The 10395-nt window shown below is 52.7% G+C and overlaps 4 protein-coding genes across 4 annotated transcripts; 2 read left to right on the top strand and 2 right to left on the bottom strand.

Annotated features, from left to right (window-relative positions):
• Positions 1-956: 956 nt before the first annotated feature.
• Positions 957-2165, top strand: V2A60_002947 (uncharacterized protein; the record flags this gene model as incomplete). The annotated part of the gene is made up of 1 exon (XM_083254291.1): positions 957-2165. The coding sequence occupies one exon, from the start codon at positions 957-959 to the stop codon at positions 2163-2165; it is 1209 nt and encodes a 402-aa protein (XP_083110417.1).
• A 507-nt stretch (positions 2166-2672) lies between these two features.
• Positions 2673-4469, bottom strand: V2A60_002946 (glycoside hydrolase; the record flags this gene model as incomplete). Its single annotated transcript, XM_083254290.1, has 1 exon — positions 2673-4469. One exon carries the CDS (start codon positions 4467-4469, stop codon positions 2673-2675), a length of 1797 nt encoding a protein of 598 aa, XP_083110416.1.
• An 882-nt stretch (positions 4470-5351) lies between these two features.
• Positions 5352-6993, bottom strand: V2A60_002945 (Alpha/Beta hydrolase protein; the record flags this gene model as incomplete). Its single annotated transcript, XM_083254289.1, has 2 exons — positions 5352-6478; positions 6534-6993. The coding sequence occupies 2 exons, from the start codon at positions 6991-6993 to the stop codon at positions 5352-5354; spliced, it is 1587 nt and encodes a 528-aa protein (XP_083110415.1).
• A 2206-nt stretch (positions 6994-9199) lies between these two features.
• Positions 9200-9933, top strand: V2A60_002944 (uncharacterized protein; the record flags this gene model as incomplete). Its single annotated transcript, XM_083254288.1, has 2 exons — positions 9200-9315; positions 9369-9933. The coding sequence occupies 2 exons, from the start codon at positions 9200-9202 to the stop codon at positions 9931-9933; spliced, it is 681 nt and encodes a 226-aa protein (XP_083110414.1).
• Positions 9934-10395: the final 462 nt, after the last annotated feature.

The following is a 10395-nucleotide window of genomic DNA, read 5'->3' as shown; positions in this document are numbered from 1 at the left end:
GCCCTTGATGCTAATTTTGGTATTTCGCGAGGCGCAGTTGGATCTTTTTCGTTTCTCAGTACAGATTATACTGGGGACCTACAAGGATCAGCCCTGGCGGGTTGATGAGGAGAGAAACAAGCTTTATACTCAGTCAATCAGTATACTCAGTACTGGCAGACTGACTGGGTAACAGAACATGCTGCCTGTGGGTAAACGCTTCCCGAAACAACGTCGAGTTGGTCTTTGTTTCTTTTCTCATTTCCTGGGTTTATGTGGGCTGGTCGGATGCAGTCGGTGAAAGGAGGGGAAGAGGAAAATGCAATCACGCAGGCTTTAAATAGTTTGCAGGTACATGCATACCCGACGAGCGGATGGATGCATTTGCTGCTTGTGTCGGGATGGGGATGGAGGGTTGGAGGAAGGGGAGGGGGGGGGGGAGAGCTTTGACTTTTATTAGCAGCCAGAATCTGCAGCTCCGCCCGCAGTCAGCCCAGCCAGCCCAGCCAGCCCAGCCTCCACTCCAAATAGGTAGGAGAGCAACAAGGCTCGCGGTCGCCAATTTACACACCTTTGCTGCGTATTTTTTTTTTTTTCGTTTTGTTTAAAGCTTTACCCTCTTTCATCTCGGAAGAATCACTCTCTACCTCCTTTTGTCATCGCATGGCTCCATCGGGCTGATAGAGAGGAACAATCGACGGACGCTCCACGACAACTGACGGACAGCCTCCTCTCGTTTGCGCCTTTTTCACAACGCCAAATTTCATTCTTTCCAAAGGATTACTTCAAGTGCGGAGCTTAATTCACATCCGTCAAGCTGGATTCGAACTTGGTTCCTGATCGAAGCATCCGTTTGACTTGCTGCTGCTCCGCCTGCCACTTACACCATCTCAACAATCAAGAGCAACACTAATACCCAATATTGCCAACATCATTGCAAGAACACCCGCCGCATCTCGTTGAACTCGTCCAACACTATGACCAGATACCGCTACCCGGCCACGGGAGCCGCTCCTTGCCTCCTATTCGCCTTATTCTTCGTTCTCATCGCTGCCCCATCCGCCCTCGCCTTCGAGGCCAACTTTGACTTCTACCCCAAGGACGCCCAGCCGTGCCTCTACGACGCGGCCAAGGCATCCAAGTGCCAGGGCGACTCGTCCCAGGCGCTCAACGCGTGTTTCTGCGGCAACGGAGGCAGCTTCGTCAAGCTTACCGCTCAGTGTCTCGGCAAGAAGGACAAGAAGGACGTCGCCAAGGTCTACGACACCATGGCCGACGCGTGCGGCACCTCCAAGACGCCCCTCAAATTTGACAAGGACGACTTTGTCGACGCCGCAGCCGCCGGCGACAGCAAGTCTTCTTCCACTTCCTCCTCTTCCACTGCCAGCAGCAGCAGCAGCAGCAAGACATCCTCCTCGACGTTGGCTAGCCAGACTGCCAGCGCAACCTCTTCCCCGTCGACCGCTTCTGCAACGGCATCACCGACCGCGTCACCAGCGGGCGGCAGCACAGAGGAAAGCGGCAAGACGAAGCTCTCCACCGCGGGCACCATTGGCGTCGCAGCGGGCGTCTCCGTCGCGGGCGTCGCCGCCATCGCCGCCCTCGCGTTCTTCCTCGTCCGTCGGCGCAAACGCGGCGGTGCCGCTGACGAGGCGCACCCGATGCTCCCGCCCGAAAAGTACGGCGGTGGTGGTGCTACCACGTTCCCGCCTCAGGATCCCTCTCCCAACCTCGGCGGCGGCGGCGGCTTCGCAGAGCACGAGCCCAAGTCGCACTATTCGGGGTCGACCTACAGTGGCGTACCACTTTCGCAGCAGCAGCAGCAGCAGCGACAAAGCTACGTGGCGCTGCCCACCAGTACAAGCCCGGAACTACCTCAGCAGCGACCAGATAGCTTCCTCGCCGCCTGGGAGCCCCCGGCCGGCGCCTCTAACAACACGGCTCCCGGAAATGTACAGTATGTCGGGCCGTACGCCCCACCGCAGAGCGGCGGTCTGGCCGAGCTGCCCCCGCAGACGCTGCCGGTGAGCAATGTCTTTGAGCTGGATGCGCAAGGCAGCCACACCGTACCGCCGCCGTCACACCCGCCGTCACACCCGGCACCGCAACAGACGTTGCAGCAGCAGCAGCAGCAGCAGCAGCAGCAGCAGCCCGCTCGAGAATACAAGCCTTATATACCAAACTAATGAAAAGGTCTTGATCTCGGGCATGGCGTGGTAGGTTGGACAAGATACATGTGTTGGATATTCATGGGAAAGGCGTTTCTAGGATGAAGGAATCATGGTTTTCTTTTTCTTTGCTTTTTTTCTGGTTGAGACTTGAGGCCAACGATTGCTTAATGAGTACGGGTTCATCCATGACTATTCATGCACTACACGCAGTGATCAGCATGCGAGAATTCTCAGGGTAATATGAACAAAAGTATTATTATATACGCATAGAAATCTAGCGAAGCATTGACAGCCAAATATGAGACATTTACACGTTGCTGCAACTTTTCTCATCGCACAATGCAATTATAACGAGTTGTGTGTAGGAGCGAAACTCAAATCAGGCCGATTGATGTTGTTTGGTAATATTTGTACAAAAGTATACAATTGATATCTATACAGACAACTCAGAGATGTAATGAGGCGATGCGATGCAATCATTCCCAACTCCGGCGCATGCAATCTCAGAAAAGCGACCTCCATCTACGACTTGGTGCCCAGACGCTTGAACGGATGCGCCTCCGTGTTCAATACCCACTCGTCGAGGCTGATCAGCGTCGGCTCCGAAAATACCAAGTAGAAGTACTTGAGCGTCTCGGCGAGCCAGAAGCTCTCCATGGAATCTTTCTTCTCGGCGTCCCTGGAATTGACGTCATCTACGGCACTGTTCGCCAGGTCCGTCTTTGTGAGACGGTCGACTGACTGCCACATGGCCCACGCTTTTTCCTGCCATGTCTTGTCGCCCGTGATGCGGTACATGATAAAGACGCTCTCAATGGCCTCGGGCCGTAGAATGTACTCTTTAGACTTGAACTGGGCGATGCCCTTGGGCGGCAGGTCGTCGTCCTTGACGTCGTTGCCGACCGCTTCGCGCCACGCCGTCTCGTTCCAAGCGCAGTGCATCTTGTCATCGCACGGCACGGCAATGATGCGCTCCGCCATGACGCCCGATCTTGTGGCGTTGTATGCCCACACGCAGCCGTCAGTCAGGCGACGGCCAATGTCAACATCCGAGTCGTTGGACGTGAGCCGCCCGCCCAGGGCATACATGCCACCCGCGAAGCAAGTTAGGTGCTCGGTGGAGGCTGTTAGTGTTGACTGCTCGCTGGTATTATCCTCGGAGTTTGCATTTCCCGTCATCAGGATGTCGGCGTCATCAGGCACCATTGGGCGGTAGATGAGGTGCTTCTGCGTGGCGGCCATGCTGCGTTGGTACAGTCGCTTGTACATGGGATCAAGGTCATCGAGGAGGGCCATCATCTTGGGAAAGTACTCGTATGCGCTGTCGGCGCCACCGCCCATTGAGTACGTCGAGCCGGCGTCGAAGCGAGCAGCACTGGGGTCAACAGAGATCGACCACAAGCCAGGAAGCTTGGTCGTCATCTGCGAAGCATCGAGTAGGTCGCTTATATGCTGTGTAACATCGTAGTATCGCGCATCGCCCGTGATTAGACTTAGTCGCGTGAGCTCGAGAACCATGGTGCCAATCTCGGCAAGGCTCGTCGCAGAAGGCGCTGTCTCGTTCTTGTTTTCGGCGGCTTCTTTAATGTTCCAGCGGCCTATCGGCATGTGGTTCGGTGTGTCGAATGCTTTCAATATCATGTCGCCGGCATCAGTTGCCTTCTTCTTCAATCGATCATCGCCGCTCAAGTCATAGGCGGAGAGCAGGCCGCCGAGATAGCGAATGTTGGTTTCGAACAAGCTGATGACATCCCCAGACGAAGAGCTGGCAAAAGAAACATTCTTGTCCACAGCTCCTACAGCCTCCTGAAACTCATCCCGCATGTCCATGATCCACATTGTGTCGAGGGCATCAACCAACGTTGCGGCCCAGCCGCCAAAGGTGTCTTTGAATCCACCACTTACAGGCTTGAGCTCGTCATGGAGCCACGCCTGGTCCCTGTACGATGTCCAGCATCGCGCAAAGGCCTTTTTGACAGCATCGCGACGATCTGTCCGTGTTCTCTTATCGCTGTCTGTTTCTTCCGCAAACTTGAACTGCACCGCAGGTAAAGGCTTGGACCCTTGAGTCGGCAACGGTCGAGGTGTACCAAGGGGATTGTTCCATGGCAGCGTTCGCCAGATCAGGTCCCCCTCCTTTTGGCCTCCGGGATTTCCTGACGATCCTGAGCCATTCTTTGGTCCGTGGTGTGACTCTCCTACGTTGGTGAAGTGCCAGCTGAGTGTCACAATGAGCACAATGCAGACGGCAACCGTGAATATTGTGGCCCAGAATCGCCGTCGCTGTGGAGCCAACCACTTGGAGTCACGTAGGCGCATGGCCGGTCGACGACGTTGACGGAAGAAGATCTTTGAGCTAGGGACGACAACTTCCACAAAGGAAACCCGTAATAAAAGTCTGAAAGCTCTTCTATAGTCCCAGGCGTGAGAAGAAACGAGTTGGGTGCAATCTTGCTCACTTCCAACACGTGTCTCAGGACCTGGGGCAGCTGAAAGAGCACATCCCAGGAAGGAAGGGGCCGAATCCGACAGAGCTTTCTCAGCAAAGCTCAAAGTTGTCGATCAGGCCCACGTCCTAATGTTGTTTGCCCTCGTATTACGGATTTACGTTAACAAGGCTGTGGCTACCACAGGGGTTCATTGTGGCTGAGCTTGGCAGCCGAGGACCCTTTGTTGGAGGCCCCAGCTTATTACATGCAGCCTCGCGCCATATTCGATATTTCCACATGCGCACAGATGCTACTCATGAGTCAGTGGCATTGACTTCATGGATCATCAAACCAACTCGAGGGTCTGTCAGTACGAGGTGTTCTTCTTTTTGTACGATTTTACCTCTTGGCGCTACTACCATGACTCTCTTTTGGCGGTTTTGACACGCAGAATAAAACTCACAGGCCACGCATGTGCCCCTAAGTGCAAAAAACAACAATGAAGAGATTATGCAGGAGAAGAAATGACATTGCAACGCTAGGAGATGTTTGCAGAAATATCAATCTTTTATCCCGCGAGTTTAATTCTGAAAAAAAAAAAAATTAGTAAGCAAGTCGGCTCACAAAGATTCAAAGAGAAACCTTTTACTAAATTCCAAGAAATCTTTTGATAGATTCCAAGGACAGGAAATGTACTGCATTTTCAACTAGCGACCGAGATCATATACCAGTAATCGGACTGCTTCAGGGGCATCGCTATACCCAACAGGGTCTACGTTATCTCGGGAGTTTGCGTGCCCAGTGCGCCTAATATAATGGTAGAGCATGGAGCATTGAACTCTGACGGCCGAACAAACACAGGGTCCGGGCTGTTTTCTTTTCCTAAAACGATGAGACTGTTACTCTTCTCATCGTATCTCGGCCAGCCCAATCCGTTGGTCAAACCATCCCACGGATCGTTGCTGAACGCGAACCAGGCTTGTTGCATGACCTCTGTCAGCTTCTTTTGATCTGCCACCGGCGAGATACCACTGACATCGCCCGAAGCACCATAAATCATATGCAGGTCCGTGCCGTGATATGCGCCGCTCGTCGGGTACAAACGCGTATTATCCCAGTCGCCCAAGTAGCGCCAGACCCAGGCCGGCACGCCGTGCCTCTCATGCGCGTTCGCCTGGTACGCAATCGGGCAGGTAAAAGACTCGAGGTGAAACGAGTCGACCTGCGCCTGGGTTGGCACGACACCCTTGCCATATGCCGGAATCTTGTAGTAGCCGGCTTCGTTATGATTATTGCCCGAGAAGATGGGAATCTTTGCAAACTGGCCCTCTTTTGTGCGAGCAACGTAATCAGAGAATACAATCTCCTCGTCTGGAATGGGATAAAAGGGAGGCACCGAGCGCAAAGGACTACTGCTCTTACCGGGCTTGACAGACGCAGCAGCGGCTTCAACCTCGCGCCAGTTGGCCTTCTTCACGCACTCGTATACGTCCTTCCGAGTGCAGCATCCAAGCTGCTTCGCCACGTGCTTGAAGTTTTCCAGCGGGGTTCCTTCAGGCTGCACCGGGAAGCTGAATGCGTTGCCCGAAGTAGCAATCACGCCGTTGACAAGAGGCTTATCATGGTACGCGTACGTCCAATAGTCAACCGCAACGCCGCCTGATGACTGGCCGGCGATGGTGATTTTGCTGGCATCTCCCCCAAAGGCATGGACATTCTCGTGGAGCCATTCAACGGCCGCCCGCTGGTCGCGTAGTCCGGCATTCTGCGGCTTGCCTGGGAATCCTGGAAAGCCAAATATATTGATGCGGTAGTTCACTGTGACAAAGACGACGTCTTGCGCATCCGCAAAGTACTTGGCGTTGTAAAACGGGCTGTTTGTGTTTCCAATGGCAAATCCTATCAAGAATAAGTGTTAGAGCTATGACGTCTATAGTCGGCCTGCATTACTTACGACCACCGTAGAAAAAGACAATGACTGGTTTCTGAGCCTTGAAGGAAGCAGCCGTTGTCTTGGCCCAAATGTTGAGTGTTAGGCAGTCTTCGCTCTTGTTGGTACCCGCGCCAGAGGCAAAATACGAAAGGATTCGCGGGGCTTGCGGCGTGAACCCGGGATAGTCGACGGGCGACGAGGGCGTCAACGGACAGTCATAACCAAAATGAGCCGCCTCATACGGCTTATTGTCTCTGAAGGGCTCCGGGGGTGCAAATCGCAAATCACCAACCGGGGGCTTGGCATATGGGATGCCCAGATACTCAATGACGCTCTGCGAGTTGCTCGCGGGATGGCCCGTTACGGGGCCGTTCGTCGTGTTTACGGTCAGAAGGGACCGAGGGCCAGCCTCATTATCGGTGGCCGTCTCTGCCTCGATGGCGCGGGCCAGCGCCAGGAGCGCCACAACAATAATTCGCATTGTCATGAAGCTTGGGCAACGTTGTGACGCTCGAGGTCTGCAGGAGCAACTGCCCGTCAGTGACATGGATAGCCTTCAGAGTACTAGTTACTAATACTAGTTTATTATGCCAAGGCCTCGGAAATGCAGATTACTTTGCACGCAGCGTGCTACTCAGTCCCATACCGCTGAGAGGACTGCCGCAGCCTTGAAGTGACGGCCGCCGCTAAGGAGTTGCTAGTTTATTATCGGTTCGTCACTTTTACTGGTAAAGAGAGCATGGGACAGCATTGTGAGCGGAATAGGCAGGAGAAATTGTCGAGACGATGGCAAGTTGTGGGGGGCATCAAGGAAATTGGCATTATAGTCGCCTGTTCCCCGACCAGTCAGTTGCGCCTACAGGGGTCCTTTAAAGACTTTGGTGCATGAAGGCTGAGGACGAAGCCTGGCGGGGATTCCAGAAGAAGAAGGCGTCCTAGTAAGACCTCTTTTCAGCCAATCAAGGGGATGTCGTCTACAGTCGTTATGAGATTTCCATATGTTATTATGCACACCGAGACACGTGCGATTGCATAGAATTAGATTCGAGTTCGAGCATCATGCTTTCCTGCATGTTATCGAATGTCCGAGCTGTAAATACGCACCATGTACTTCGTACGTGCGTGCATGTGCCTCTCAGCATGCAAGCGAGACATGAGGCAGCGCAGAGTCGCAGGAACGCTAATCAAGAGCCATCCTTCACTAATAAACAGGCCGCTGGGACCGTGTTCTGCTCTGTTACGACTACCTACCTAAGTAGTGAGTGGCAACAAGCAGGCGACGTAATTGAGGTGCTCGGGGTGGTGGTGGGCTTACTAGTGAACTCGCTAGCTCGCCGTTCAATCTAGCAGGAGAGAGTGCTGATGGACTCTGATTCACCTACCGGGTGGCAATACTAGATCGGAGAGACATCTTGTTCCAGAACAAAAGAACAAAAGAGACAAACAACGGCTCTCCTCAGCGCTGGCAGCCAGCCAGGTCTCCTTTCCTCCCAAGCAAACCATATGGCCTGAGAACGCCGGTCAGGTAGCTTATTTGTCCAGCCCAATGATGAGTGGCGCACGCCACGGGGTAGACGAAGGACCAGGGACATCAGACGCAACTGCCAAACCGTCTGGGATCTTTGGCTTTTGGGCCTCGCGACAGGTGAGTGGCTACAGCGTTACACCCAGACCAAGTGCTAGTGTTGTTTGACCAGCACATCCATGCCCTTAAGAGATAAGTCTCGGCTAGGTCTCTAATGCAAAAAGTAAGCTAGTCAGCTTTCTGGCAGGTGCTCCGAGCCCGAGTACATTGAGAGAGCTGGCGTTCAGTCGGCTGTCTCGTGTTGGAGCATCCTTGAGAGCCTCTCAATAAAGCTAAAGTCCTCCCCTGTACAAACTCCAGAAAGAATAGCAGACAGGTATACGTATATCACGAGAACTCGTGGCTACTCAAATTGCTCTCATCCACGAGGAAACGTCGACATGATAGTCCCGAACCCTGTCACCAACGAACGTCCTTGAGATTTTCGCGGCAGCGCCGTTCCTGGCAGTGCAATGCAGGCCTGCCGAGTATGGCACAGCAACATGCTCAAAAGATAACAGCCGGAACTCGGGGAATGGGACTTCCTACCACCGACCACGACAATGACGGCTGGAAGTTATACATTACATCGCTGGTGATGATCATCAGCGCCGGCCTCTTTGTCATTTTGCGATGCTCAACGCGGCTTTGGTTTGCAAAGTTTGGCTGGGACGACGCAACAATTGTCGCTTCATTGGTATGCTACCTCGTGTCTGAATACATGGTGATGGCAACGGCACTAACCCGAGACGCTCGTCAGTGTTTCTCGATAGTTGTATCCGTCGCCATGCAATTGGCTATATCCCATGGTTACGGCATGCACAAAGCAGACTTATCTAAAGAAGATTTGCACATGGCTTTGAAGTTCTTCTTCATAGCTCAGACACCATACAAGGTCACTGTCTGTCTGAACAAAGTGGCGACCATCTTGTTATACTTGCGGCTCTTCTGTTCCTCACGATTCCGAATTGGGGCATTTCTAACACTTGGCATTGTCGTAGCTGGGAGCCTGGGGTCAATATTCGCTACAATATTCCAATGCATCCCCATCGCCGGCGCTTGGGATCACTCTGTTGAAGCCAGATGCATCAACTCGGGTCAATTCTGGGTGGCATATGCGGTCATGAACATTTTCACCGATATAATGGTGCTCGCTCTACCAATTCCCATGATACAGCAGCTGAAATTGGGTAAACGCGACAAAGTTATGCTGTATGGTTTATTTCTTCTGGGCGGCCTGTAAGTTGGACACTTTGCTGGTGCGGTTTGCTGTCGATTCTAACATATCACAGCGTAACAACGACATCGATTCTCCGAACCACGTCTGTTCAAAACTCTCTAAAGAACAGAATGGACATTACCTTCAACTTCATCACACGCGGCATCTGGACGCTCGTTGAAGCCAACCTAGGCATCATTATTCCATGCTTGGTGATCATAAAGCAGCCCCTGGGGATTCTATTGCCGCGCATGTTCGGGACTTCGAATGCCCATGTCCCCTGTCAAAAGCGAGGAGGCGATATAGAGAAGGGTTATCCGTTGTCGACCATTTCCACCGGGCTAGCTGACGGCCTGTGGCAAGGCTCCAACCTGGCGCAGCAGAGCGTTTCCATCAGCGGACCTGGAACACAAGCCGGCCGACGAAGTGATGAGCAACACATAGTTTCTGACGTGCCCACAGACAGTGATAGCAGGCTTGATGGCAAGGTGCCTGTGGCGGCGCGGGGGATATCCAAAACGGTTGAATTGGTGCGAACTTCCATCTACCAAGATCGTAGCTACCACCACATAGGCGGATTTTCAAGTCTTCTAGACACTTCCGAGCCTTCATCTGGTTCGAAAAAGAATTTGTTATAGTATTTAATATAATTTATGATTGCCATGTTCAGCTGAGGATATTTGCCCGACAGGTGGTGGCTACTAGTCAGATTTACATATCTCACAACACAAGGTAACAATAGCTGCATAGTCGAATTCTCGAAGATAAATTATTCATTGCAGCGGTTGTTGTCTTCTCAATTGTATTTCCGAACCTAATATACCGACCCATTATGTCCTTTCTCTTGCCTTTAGATCCTCTCCCTCTCTAGAATAGCTATAGGGTAACCGAGTGGACCAGCTTGTGACAGCTTGCAAACATCACCCAAGGGGAACTCTTATTCCGCAATAGCGTTCTAGTCCCTTCATAACTGGTATTCAATCTCGATGAATATGGGACCTAGCCGCGTTGTCGCTTCTTTTTTGGAGTTGAGGTGTGACAACATCGGCGCCGCTGATGATCACCATATATACCCCATGATCGGCGAATAGTATCCAGCC

Source organism: Cordyceps javanica, chromosome 2 (genome assembly GCF_051103115.1).
Source record: "Cordyceps javanica chromosome 2, complete sequence".
NCBI classification, from domain to species: domain Eukaryota; kingdom Fungi; phylum Ascomycota; class Sordariomycetes; order Hypocreales; family Cordycipitaceae; genus Cordyceps; species Cordyceps javanica.
This window is presented reverse-complemented; position numbering and strand designations above follow the sequence as displayed.